Below are 13,764 nucleotides of genomic sequence, written 5' to 3'. Positions count from 1 at the left end.
AGGCTGTCAGATCCCCTGGGACTGGAGTTACGGACAGTTGTTACCTGCCATGTGGGTGCTGGGATTCGAACCCGGGTCTTCTGCAAGAACAGCCAGTGTTCTTAACTGCTGAGCCATCTCTCCAGCCCTAGGAGCATTTTTTAATGTTAGCTGTTTAGAAAAATTACTTGCTCCATGTGTGGAGTTACTTCCGAAGTTGAATTGCCATGAGTGGAAGCTAATCAATACCTCTATGTATTTTCTAAGTATTAGAATTTTTGTCCTACATTAGGATAGAATTAATTCAAAATGTAAAATTGTATGTTTGTAATCATTGTCTTTTTTTCCTAATAATTTTTCAGTGTACTTTTTCTAAGTGTATTATCTCTTTTCACATAAAGATGTGTGAGATGTGCCTTTACGTTCACATCTCAGTTTGTCAAGTTGAAATACTCAAGTGTGTTGGAGTATTTAAAGATTTGTATTGTGTCGCTGAGGTGTTGGGCTTTTTCATTCTTTATTTGCTTTGCTATCTATCGTACTTCATTTTGCTATGTACTAGCTGTTGTTTTCTGTTTTAAAAATTTGGAATTTTCACTTCCTATATAATAGATCTTTCTTAACCATTCATGTAGAATTCATGAAGTTTTGCTACAAATGCCTGTTCATTTTTCAGTGTTTCTCTGTAAGAGCAGTTACTCTCTACCTCTTGCTAATTTTGCATGATAACCTCACACTTAAAATTTGGCATTATATTACAGGAATAATACTTGGTTGGCATTGCCGGCTTCTAGATTGCTCCTGCAATTATGGTTGGACATTTAACGCTGTGGTAATGCATAGAGTCCCTCTGTTACTGAGGCCAGTGGAAGAGCAAAGTATGAAGTGTGTCTGGAGTTCCTCATCCTCTAACCTGGTTTTCTTTTCTTACACATTTTCATTTAAGATGGTTAATTAATGTCATTGAGTATTATTTTCATCATTGTGAAGATTTTAAGTGGCTAAGTTGGTTTTCTTATTTAAAAGATTTTTTATTTATTATTTTTATTTTACGTGTTTGAGTGTATTGCCTGCATGTGTGTAAGTGCACCTATGTTGTGCAATGCCTGTAGAGGCCAGAAGAGGTCTTCAAATTTCCTTGGAACTGGGGTTATGGATGGGTTTCCTGCAAGAGCAGCCATGCTCTTAACCACTGAGCCAACTCTCCAGCCCCTCTGATTTTTTAAAAACTCACCTTCACAAAACTTAAAATTTCCCTAATTGGACTTTTAATTGACTCAGTGCATAAAGGGGTTAATATTAAGTAAATAATAATAGTAATAATAATAATAATAATGAAGTTCCTAACACTCAATTTTATGTTATAAATTCTAAAGAGAAAAATCTATTTTGCTTTGATTTGATTTTTATATTTGTGCATTTTTCACCATTACTAATTATATTTCACTTGAGTTACAAATTTGCAGCATATGAAACACATCAGGTCATTTTTCTGTTATGTAGACTGCTTACCTTTCCTGAAAATGACAGTGAATCCAGAAATCCAGGTCTCATTGGTGATGTTGCTATCCTAGTTGAAATACGCTGGAATCAAGCTCATGATCATGGAGCACACACTGGATTTTAAGTTCCAGAGATCACATTGAGCTGTGGCTTTCCAAGTGCTAAGACTCAAGCCAGAGATGAATAATAGGTTTTGACTAAATAGCAGTCATTGCTAATTTAGGCCATTTGAAAAGCTTTCAGAAAAAAAGCTCAAAACAAAATATCATGTAAAAATTACCAATCTTCTAACTGTAAGTAAAATCTAATAAATACTGAGCTACTTACATTTTTTAATCTGCTTTTTTAAAAAGTTAAGTGCTATTTGAAAAATAGGGTACAAGCTACAAATTCAAAGCTTTGGATAGGGCACATGTCTTGTTAACACAGTGTGTACACTGTAAGTAACTTCTGTGTAATTTTGAGAATGAGACCTGCTTTATGCTAATGGTCCCAGGATAAAGATTTTTTTTTCTTTTTAAAAGCCAGTATCTCATTTTATAAAATAATGACTGCTTCCCCCCCTTTTTTTTAAGCGTATGCTTGTAGTCTGCATGGTTAATAAGAAGCTTTTAAGTAAAATTTGTCAATACTCCTCGTAAAGTTTTAACTTTAAAAACCAGTTTCTTAAGATGAGAGCACAGTCTTAAAATCGGAGTGGATGTCTGTAGAAGCTTCATTTGCAGCAGCATTCTTTGAAACAAGTTTCTCTGCACTAAATAATTTAACCCACAGTTAGGATAGAGAAAAACTTGACTAGATTAAAAGATTACTACGCACAGTGGCTTGAGACTCCTGGCAGTCAGGCTGATGAATACTGAAATGCTGTCCTGTTTTTTGCCGGGGCTTTTTGTCATTGCTGCAGTTTCATATTACTCTCATGCATGTAATATTGCCGTTCATCTTTAGAACTTTTCACAAAAGAGATGCTGCTGTGTTGAGACTATTTTATTTTCAAAACGCAGAAAGAATTTTACTGAATTCTCTTAACCTACTTATTAACTGTTCTCCAGAGTAATACATCTTGATTTTTTTTTTCATTTCTTTCTGAAATTCCTATGTGTCATTGAAATGTATAACCTGGGAAGTAAAGGAATATTCTTGATATGAAACACATCCTTGTTTTGTGTAAGAAAACTTTTAAAATAATGGATTAGAAGTTGATTTTCAACATATGTTCAGTGTGGTTTTATACTGTCAGCACTAGATTCAGAATAAAACTTCTTCATGATAATCAACAGAGGGGTACTGAATAATAATCTTCTGAAGGGAAGTCTTGTACCTGAATGTTTCTGTGTCCAGTTAACATTAATCCGCCTCTGAGTAACTATTTATATCAGCTTTCTTTTCAGTATTACAGAGTTAAAAATTGGCTTAAAGTCTTAAATGCTACATCACTGTGAAGTCATTTCTAATTTTTAATCTTCATATCCTGGTGTAGGGAATACAGGTATTCCATTAAGTCGGTGATAGTTTTCTTCAGTCTCTTACGCTCACATGGTTTTTAACCAGTTTGTTTTAGAAAGTTTCTGCTGTTTTGTTTTCACTGTCCCAGCTATGTACAGCTCATACCAGACTGGTTTTAATGGAACCCTGTATGTAGCAATACCGTACATATAGTTATACCATATACACATATACATATGCATATCTACTGTGTTGACTGTTTTTCAAATTGTGTGTTTCCTTTCAATACAGTTTCATCCTTAAGTCTTATTTACCAATAAGGTTAATAATCTCATAGCATTGTCTGTAAAAGCCTTAAGACTAAGCTAAATGTGTTATAAACCTGAACTGTTTTAATAATTGATAAATATTACCAAGTTATTGGTATTTTCAGCATACTTTTGTGCACCTATAGTCTATACCAATGTTTTAAACATTAAACTTAAAACTCAGGGGGAAAGAGGTTCCTCAACTTGAGATCTTCTCTCCAGATCTCCATTCTTTGGAGTTTCCATGAGTGTGACCTGAAGAGCTTGGAACCCTTGAAATTCAAATGTAGGTAGGTAAGTGTTCACACCAGCGCATGCGTTGATTGCCTTATATCTCTTTGTATATGCATCTGTATTGCACCCCCTCAGTGCCTTTCTTCCTCTTCCTGCCCATAGATCGTGTAGGGCCTGTGTCATCTTGATAGAATGTAATTTTGTAAATTTGTATTTTGGTTAGTATTTGTCTGTGATGTGTGTCAGGAGCAGTTATAAGAAGTCTTCAGATGTTTATGACATTGTGTTGTCTAAAGATTTGTCTTTCACACATAAATGTTTGCTATGTATGTGCCTGGGTTGCATTTTTGTGAACTTCTTTGTTTGTTGAGCCTCTGATAAACATTCGTGGGGAGCTGCTGGTGTTTGTTAAGAGATGCAAAAGTCATAGTCTTGCCCTTGTATCACGTACTCTCCAGTGTGTTGAACTACTTGTAGTTCTAAGAATTTCTTCCTGTTAGTCTTTAATTTGAAAGTCTTGCTTTTGATTAGATCCATGATGGCGTGGATGCCTGCTGTTATCTGTTGAAGAACATTCACAAGCTTTCTTTGGACAATTAAAAAAAATCATATTAATAATACCAGTGTATCCTATATAAATACACCCCCTACTGAAGAAAAAACTTATTTAATGTATTTAATGGTAACATACATAATTAGTTATAACTGAAAGACTACGATTGGTAATATTTTCATAGGCTTAAATAGAATTTCTGTTCAGATAAACAAGATGAGAAATTAAGATGCTTACCTCTTTGAAAATATCTAAGACGAAAAGCTATGATTTTGCTTTCTATTTTTATTTTATTCCTGTTGTCACATCTGCCAAGTATGTCTTTAAACTTCAGAATATCTTTTCCATATTTTTCTCCCCCACACCCATTGCTTATAAAGGTAGGTCATCATTTGATGATGATTCTTAGAGTTTTGATCTCTGAACCCTTTTTAAACACCTAAATATACCAAAACTCTCAAAATTTTTTTGATTGTGTATATAGATTATCACTAGTATTTAAAGTAATAAAAACTTAAATATTTCACACTGCATTTTAAAATAATGTTAAGCCCAGTATGCATTAATGTAGGCAACATTTTACAAAAATATATTTTTAAAAAATAAAGTTGATGAGAAAAAATAGTGCTTTATTGTGAATTTGCCACAAAGAATACAACAGTTATTTACACAGTATGTCACTGTCTGGACTCAGCTCAGGTACTAGCATTTTTACCTGTCACCCTTTTTATGCCATCAGTGCCATGTCAACATACTCTGGCCAATACAATCCTGGTAGTTTTGCAAAACAAAATTTTCCTTTGTGATTTTTTTTTTCCTGAAAGAGTTTCAGGAATACACTTAGAGAAAAGTAATCTAATATGCCTCTTTATCCATAAAATAAAAATTTGTACCAGCTCATGTAAAATTAGTTCAGGTTTTGTTTTGTTTTCTTGTCTTTTTCTTTTCTTTTCCTCTTGGTCTTCATTATTCAAGGAGAATTTATTTACAGTATGAAAAAATTCTAAAATTATTTGAGTGTGGTTATTGTTTTTAGTTAGCATCAAAGAAGTATATTAAAAAAATAAAAGAAAGCACCCAATTGGTCTAAAACGAATTTGTCCGATTGGAATAGTGTATATTTTTTCTCTTGTGTGTGGTATGTGTGTTATATGTTAGTATATAATTAATTTGGCTCCTGAGTAGTTTCAAAACACGTTTTTACAAAGCAACATGACTTTTCATAAATTATGGCAATTCACAGCATTTGCCGTTTGGCTGTGCTATTCTTTGTACTGATCGGCTGTTATTTCAGATGTTACTGGTTCAATTTGTACTCCAAAGCCTTTGTTAAGCTCTACTGTATTTCTTAACTTTTTGCTCTTCCTTACCCTGGGACCAAAATCCATATCATTTTTAAAGCAGTCCACAAAGTGTTAGAGATGCCAAGTTCAGAGAACATGCAGAGCATTGTCTTCTACATGGCATTCTCCTCTTACCTCCTTCATAAACTGTGTTATTCCTCTGGTGTCCCTGCACTGTTGGATTTTTATAAAATTCATACCAACAGTACTGAGGGGGTGTGTGATGCTTACATATATGCAGATGTAGAGCAGAGTTTGACTCACACTCAATGCATGCGCTAGTGCTCACGCTTACGTACCTGAAATTTAGTATTCAGCAGCTCTGCAATATTTGATGAGTCAGTCAAAATGAATAAATATTAACTGTTAAAGAACAAAGATATGCTGAGGTGATCCATTAATAAAGAACTGTATTGGTAAGTAACCAAAATAATTCCTAACTTGGAAAGGTCTTTGCTGCATAATTATATATTGCAATTACAATTCAAGTATTTTGCCCATATAAGATACAACACTATTGTATAACATAAATGTTTTGCCTGGAAGTATGGAGAAACATTCATTTAACTGCTGCATTGTACATTCAGAAAAATTTTTACATCAAAAGTTAAAAGCAAATCATTTAATTGAATATACTTTATCTTCATTTAGAATAAACTAATTCTATTGAAAATTTCAGATGCTTTCATTAGACTATTTGAACTATAAATGTTACCTTCCCTTTTTCTCAGGTTTGTCTTCTGTTCTTGTTTTGGTAATAGGACCCTTTGTGATAGAGATGAACCCAAACAACCAAACCAGATAATTATCCATAATTACCCATTCAGTTTTCAGGGGCAGTTATGAGCCTCTCTTGACTGTCTCTTCATATCTCATTCTAAAAGCCATGAAGAACTAACAATAAAGGCCACTAGGCAAGTAACCAACTGGCACCTGAGCTCGCTCTCAACCCTTCTGTTGCGTTCTTTTCTCATAATCACCCATTCACATCCTCATCCACAGGTTAAGAACTGTGAAGAGTAATAAAGGGATCAATAGCAAACCCTGTCAGGGGATTTGTGCTGTGAGGGAAGGTTGTTTTGTAAGAAAGAGTTTTATCTTTTATCCCAAATAGGTAACCTATAAGAATTTGGAGAAAATTATTAGCTTTTAAATAGCATATAATTTTAAGAACATTCCTGTATCTTCAGATGAATTGGTTATTGACAGTAGTGTTTTGTATAAAGTGTGAGTGTTATGTCATTCCTCTTAGCTTATTCAAGGAGGTAATTCTTCTGGTTTTCTTTTGGGTTAATTCACCTTCAACCTTGCTACAGGTATTTTATTATTCTGTGAAGAAACATAGAAACACAAGTCCTGTTTAACACTAAGCAGTTAGGTAGGAATGAAAGACAAGAATGCCAAGGTCACGCTGACCTCACTGTCTTCACCTCTCACATCATCTTTTACTGAGATGATCTGTCACTAAGTAAAACTCTTAGAACATGGTATTTTAGGTAACCCCTTTTCCTTGTTAAAACTACATTCCTTCCTAGCGACCATCAAAGAGTGATCTGCTTGCAGTTGTTCAGAGCCAGTCACTTTATGCTTCGGGTTTTTAGCCTGATGATGAAGGAACTGTAAACATTCTAAGAGTCTTCTTTTCTTTCTTGATTTTTCTAAAATTACTGTTTTTCTTAGCCTTTCCGTATATTCTGTAAGTTCCTTTGCGCAGATGTTTCTAAACTTTTGATTTAAAAATTAACAGTGTGTTTATTTATGCATCTTAAAACCCTGATCATTAAAGGTATAAGATCCCATTTTTTAAAAAGCAATTATTGGTTTAATATATTTTTAAATTATTTCATTTCTAAATTTCTGCTAATCATTGAAAAACAATTCAAAACTCAGCTCTTCTGAACTAATGTGATTTAAATGTTCAAGTCAGTCGAATGAACTTCTTTTTCCTTCATTGCAATTCAAAGAGAATTGAACTTACATTACAGAAAATAACATGTTTTCTTGCTAATGTTCATTTGATAATATGAATACTTCCTTTTTTCTTTCTTTTTTCTTTTTCTTTTTTACAGATTCTCTTCAAGCTCAGCTTATCAATATGGGTGTTATCCCCACCTTAGTAAAATTACTGGGCATCCACTACCACAATGCAGCTCTTACAGAAATGTGTCTTGTTGCATTTGGTAATTTAGCAGAACTTGGTAAGTCCCCATCATGAGCCACAAACATCACTAACTTATAACTGCTCTTAAAATGAGTATTCCTCTGTGTATCTGTGATCCACTTAATATACTTTTTTTTCTTTTAAGCTTTCAAGATACTTTCTTCAGTGTGTTAAAAAACAAAACAAAACAAAAAACATTAGGTACTTTCATTAACTTGGTTTCCATTGGTGCTACTTTGCTTCTCTAGTTACATTGTGTATAAGGATTTAAATTTTAGGGGCTATGAATGTAAGGCCCAAAAGTAAAGTGATTGACTGGCATACAGGAAGCCTATGGTTTTATTTCCACCAGCACCAAAAAGAAGTAAATAAAGAAAGCTTTACATTCTACATTTGAGTTGCTTGTTTAAAATTATCTTCACCATGGGGGCTGGAGAGATGACTCAGAAGTTGAGAGAACTGGTTGCTCTCGCAGAGGACCTGAGTTGGGTTCCAGCACCTACGTGGTGTCTAACAACAGACTGTAACTCCAGTTCCAGGGGACTCCAGAATCCTCTTCTGACATCCACAGGCATTGCACGACACAGGTGCACCTGCCTACGTGTAGGCAATGCACTCATACACATAAAATAAAAATAGTAAATAAAAATATTTAAAATTATCTTCACTGTAGTAGTAATCCTGCATGACAGATGGTTTTGAAATCAAGAATTAGTGTGTCCAAAATGAAAACAAAGACATTATATTTTGATTATTTTCTAAAGATTCATTTATTTTTATTTTTTGTGTATGGGTGTTTTGCCTGCATGTATATATGTGTACCACATGCGTAAAATTTGTTGAATTTTATATAAATTATTTGCTTGTATAACCTAAAAATAAAGGGTTAGCAAACAAAGGTTCTTTCCCTTGTCACAAAGTCCCTAAAAATGAGAGGGAGATTGTTATATAAATATTATTTAGTTTTTTTTGGATTGCTTGAGGGACACACATGTGTGCCACAACGAGCATGTACAAGAAGATGACTGGAGGGAATCCATTCTGTCCCAGGGATTAAACTTGGGTCGTCAGGCTTGGCAGAGCTGTCTTCTTGTCCTTTGTGTATTTGTAAGAGCATTACAGAGCAAAATTTGAGAAAGCTTTGAAAATAAGAAGTCATATAAAACAGAACCAATGCTGGAAACATCTTTATAATGAAAAGAACTGGTTGCCTCCACCTCATCTCTTCTTCCTTTTTATTTTTCTCTGTGTTTTATATTAATTCCTTCGTTCCTCTCTTTTGCTTCTCTTTCCAACTTGTGGGATAAATCATTCCCACAACCATGTTCATAATTACTGTGTCTATAGAAAAACCATTGGTGTTTTGTCTTAGCCAACTGTAATAGTTAATACATAAACTACATAATACATAAAACATAAATACATTTATTATCTCATTTTATAATGAAACAAAAGGCACCCAGACTCGTATTCATTTAACTAAAAATTCATGTCCTTGGCACAATACAAGTTGAAACCTTTTCAGTACCTAAGTACTGAGGCTTAAAGTCATAGACGTTATTGTTTTATGTGTTGTGTGTGAGTGCAGACATGGGTGCCAGGGCGCACATGTGGAAGTCAGGACAACAGTACTGAGTCGGTTCTCTTTCTCCACTGTGGGTCTCAGGTATTGAACTCGGATCATCAGATTTGTGTGGTAAGTGCTACTACCTGCTGAGCCATCCTGCTGGGTCTCATTGTGGAGCCCTGACTGGCCTGGAACTCAGTATGTAGCCCAGACTGGACTTGAACTCAGAGATCTGCTGCCTCTGCCTCCTATGTACTGAGACTAAAGGTATGCGCTCTGTCACACCTGGCATTTTTAAGTAGTGGGTCATATCTTAGTGTCTGGGTTTGTCTCTTGCCTCTGCTTTTCTTCTTTTCCGTACTGGCCTGATTAGTAAAGGTTTTTTTTCCAAGTGAAACTAAGAAGGAAAGAATGTTCACTCAGTGTTTCAAAAAGGTAATTGCATACCTTTAATCCCAGCACTTGGGAGGCAAAGGTTTATACAAGGCGTTCCAGGCCAGCTGGGGCTATAGGAGGCCATGTCTCAAAGACAAACAAAAAGCTCCGTTCTTAAAAAGGAGTGTAACAGTTTGTGTGCATTATAGTTGATAGAAATACAACAGAAGTCATGTTAGACTCTCATATTGATGTCATTCTTTGTGTGAAAACAAACATAGTGGTTCCAAAAACATAAACAGTGGCTCAAATCTTGTAAATTTACCTTTAGTAACATCATACTCAGAGTGAAGTCCTTTACTTTTGCATTTCAGGAAGAATAGTGTCTAGGACTGCGCTATAACATAGTAGCCACTAACCACATGTGGTGATTGATCATAGAAATATGGATAGTATGAATTTAGATGTGCTAGAATTATAAAAAACACAAATGATTTTAGAAATGGTAGATTAGTTACCAGTATTTTTATGTTGATTACATATTGAGTTGATAATAACTTGAACCTAATGAGTAAAATATTCAAAATAATTTTATCTATTTCTGTTGGACATGGTGCTCTAGAAAATAGAACTCTACCACAGAGTTGTGCTTCACTCTGTGTCCCCTCTCTTGAAATTTTAAGAGAGTACATGAAAAGAACATGTTACCTGACCTTAAGAAAAAGTGAGTTCCAAATAAGAAAACGACATAGCCCTTGGATAGACCATGATGTATGCCAGCATATATAATTGTAGTTGCTTGTTGAGGACCAGTTTCAATCCTTTCATGGTTGTGGTCTAAATGTAGTAAATGCTTCAATGCTGGGAACTGTGTAGACCTCCTGCATAACTTCATGAGAAGGATATTAAGTTGAGAGCTTGCTATAGAGCAGTATATTTCCCATCCATTTCTCCAGTAGTGAAAGTGAGAGGGTTCAAAATATGTATGCAGTTAATCCAACCTTGTGGTTTATTTAATTCAAATTATTAATTATCATTACTATAAATTTGTAATATCAATTGATGTTTGTAGAGAAGCTCCTTAAACCGAGAGGGAAATTTATGACAGGCATTTACTGTAATTTACATAGACATATTACACTTACACATTTAAGCCTTCAAACACACAGCTCTTACTGTGTAGAAAATATAAATATAAGTGTGTCATAGAAAACCTTATTTTGAATTGCTTTATTTTTTTTCAAAAATTTTTGAGCTATAGCTTACAACGAAAAAATTCATTGTAGATGAGTATGGTAGTGCACACACTTGTAATTCCCACAATCAGGAGGCTGAGGCAGGTGGACTGCAAGTTCAAGTCCATTCTTGGCTACATAGTAAGGCTTGTCTCAAAAAACAAGAGGAGACAGAGGTAATTTTACAGAGTTCCACAACTGGTCACACACAGATTGTGAATTGCCAAAGTTTAAGTGGCACATCTAGGATCCAATCTCTATACCTAAGGCTCAGGAAACATAGATGAAGGATGAAGAGAACACTAATGCATCTTTCTAGTCTCATCAGTGAAGCCCCCTCATACAACAGGAGGGCCATGAATGCAAAAAAATCACAAGTGGCAAAAATGCAGAGACTAAGAGTCTACAGAATGTGGGTCTTTGGACAGGACTCCTATTATTAAAATCCACCCACCCAGGGCTCAGGGACCATTGTGGAAGAGGAGGTGGAAAGATTGTAAGAGCCAGAGAGGAGGCACATGACCGTCTGGAAATAGTCCTACAGACGCCTGGGACTATTCTCATAGGAACCGACAGCAGCGATGTCAGCATGCATAAGATCCATGCAAACTTAAGCAGACAAAAACCCAGCACAGAACTGTGGAATGAATAGCAGGCCCCGAACTTAGTGAAGAATTATTGGTAGCTGATTACTGCAGGGAGAGGAAGACCTGATCTTAAAGGGAGGGACTCTAGATAGGCTGACTAGATCCCAGTAGATGAACTTGTGCTGAAGGACATCTGGGGACACTAATTTTACATGATAGGCCTTAACAGAAATGAGTGTATGAACTCCAGTGGGGGGTGGGGGTGGCTATGGGAGGTGCCAAAGGGGAAGGGCATATAAAGATTTCTGTATGAAATACACAAAAAAATTTTAAGGATTTCTATTAACTCATTTGAAAAGTCATTTTTGTGTAGAGTAGTTACGGAAAAGTCTTGATGTATGATCTTTTTAAGAATTTGAATTATATAAGGAAGGAGGAATAGGGATTAAGATGTATAGAATGCACAAAAATTCAATAAAAAATAGAAAAATTTGAGTTGTGATATAAAGTATCTTTAAGTGCCAAATACTGTCTCCTCATTTTAAATATCTACAAATCTCTATATATATATTTGTGTATAGAATTTATATGTATAATATGTAGCTTAGCTATTGTGAATTAAAACATTTGGTTTATTCAGTCTTAAAGTAATTAGACATTTAAAATTTTACTGCATATGCCAGAAGTTTGTAGTGATTATCTTCACTCTGCTGAGTGTTTATAACAAAATTTTTATTGAGAAAATACATACATACTTGGTGGGCTCTTTAGTTTCCATTATGTGCACCATGCCAGCCTGGACTTCTTGGTGTATTTTTACTCAGCCGTTTGGACTTTGTCAGTTGCTGCACTAATCACATTGAGAAAGTGAAAAGAGAGAGTACTTCAATACTGAGTCTTATTCTTGGAGGAGGAGAAGAAGGAAAAGGTTTACCAAAATCACACACTTGTGCAAAAAGATGAATACTAGTCTTAGAACATTAGTCCCTTAGTTCCTGTTAAAAGATAATCTCAATGTAGTAGTCTGTTTTAGACACTCAGATAGGGAGTTACAACTATACGCCTCTTATAAATTACATTCTAGCTCATACACATGCTTTGTATATTGGATAGATTTAGGTACGTATGATTTATTAAATGAATGAACAGGTCACTACAACAATATTAAAAGTACCTGATTACTTTTGCATATATGTAAAATGTAGGGTTGTTTTGTTTTTGTTTTTTTTGGGGGGGGGCATTTTCTTTCATTTTTAAAAAATTTTTAAAAACTTTTAAATTTAATAACCACATGATTAGAAGAAGCATTTCAGTATAGCTTTAACATATTCAGTAACACATTCCAGAGCAAGGATACATCTCTTTCAAAGGTGGGTGTAAATTTTTAGGTTCACAGTTGAATTAATACAGTCGTATAAAATTGAATGAGTTTTTAACCTTTAAAAAAGATCTCCATTTCATTTTAGAATATATTGTTCCTTGCAGAAAGACTCATTGTTTTTACTACTAACACTGAGATGTTGGCGCATGCATCGCTAATCTGTATGTTTCTGATAATTACTAGTCATAGTCGGTTGCACTTGGATCCTTGGCGGCTGTGTATGGCTATAAAGTCATTGGGTAGATTTCAATGCTAATGTTTATTGCCTCTACCAATTAACATGCCGTAAATTTCCATGCTTCATCCTCAAATATAATACATTTAAAAAAATTTGTTGATTTTTTGTGTGTGTGTATTTGTGTGTGTATCACAGAGAACAACCCAAACTATCTTATTCAATTATACACCCACTTCCCAGATGGCACCCTCCCATAGCCTCCCTACCACCAGTAGAGCCCTTATACTCTGATATCACTGCTGCTGTCTGCTGTGTAGTTGGCACCCCCATCCATCCCCCACTACTTGTCCATCTGGTGAATCTAGTCAGCATATCTAGAGGTCTTTGTTTTAAGGAAGGTCAGCTGTTCCTCATCTAGCAGCAATCAGTTGTCAATATTCCTTTAGATAAGATTGGGGTCTGCTGTTCATTTTCCCAGTTTTATGCTCGGTTACTATCTGGGAGTTCCTTTGGCCACCCTGGCCAACAGCTCAAAAGAAGGTATCTCCTATCTGGCATTGTTTCTAGTTATGTAGCCTTTGGCTATACATATGGACTCTTAAAAAATCATATTGAACCCTTAATCTTTAGTTATACTTTCCTTTTGGGTGTTTAAGGCCATACAGTTGGCCCAGATAAACCAATTTATTTTTATTCTTAAGGTCGTTTGAGGTTCTGCTTCTCAGAGGTCACATGGGCTTGGGAGGAGCCCCTGGCTCCTTTCTTTTACCAGTTCCACCTGTGTGAAGATAAGTCAAAGGTCCTGCTCAACCATGGTTGGCTTCACTTGGAAGCATGGAGGAAATGATTCCTCTGTGTTGACCCTCCTCTTTATAGACTGGACACTGGTTCAAGTCCATCTGGTGGGGTCTCCT

General features: G+C 35.2%; 1 protein-coding gene across 9 annotated transcripts in view; it reads left to right on the top strand.

Annotated features, from left to right (window-relative positions):
* Rap1gds1 (Rap1 GTPase-GDP dissociation stimulator 1) overlaps positions 1–13,764 on the top strand; it is a 122,510-nt gene that overhangs the window by 64,009 nt on the left and 44,737 nt on the right. For 8 of the 9 annotated variants that reach the window (XM_008826186.3, XM_008826182.2, XM_029560226.1 and 5 more), the window contains one exon: positions 7,436–7,564. The exons of the other annotated variant lie outside the window; for it this stretch is intronic. In XM_008826186.3, coding sequence (XP_008824408.1) covers positions 7,436–7,564 — 129 coding nt within the window. The remainder of the gene's footprint in view (positions 1–7,435; positions 7,565–13,764) is intronic. 9 annotated transcript variants of the gene reach the window in all.

Source organism: Nannospalax galili, unplaced genomic scaffold (assembly GCF_000622305.1).
Source record: "Nannospalax galili isolate Female #2095 unplaced genomic scaffold, S.galili_v1.0 scaffold189, whole genome shotgun sequence".
NCBI lineage: Eukaryota > Metazoa > Chordata > Mammalia > Rodentia > Spalacidae > Nannospalax > Nannospalax galili.
This window is presented reverse-complemented; position numbering and strand designations above follow the sequence as displayed.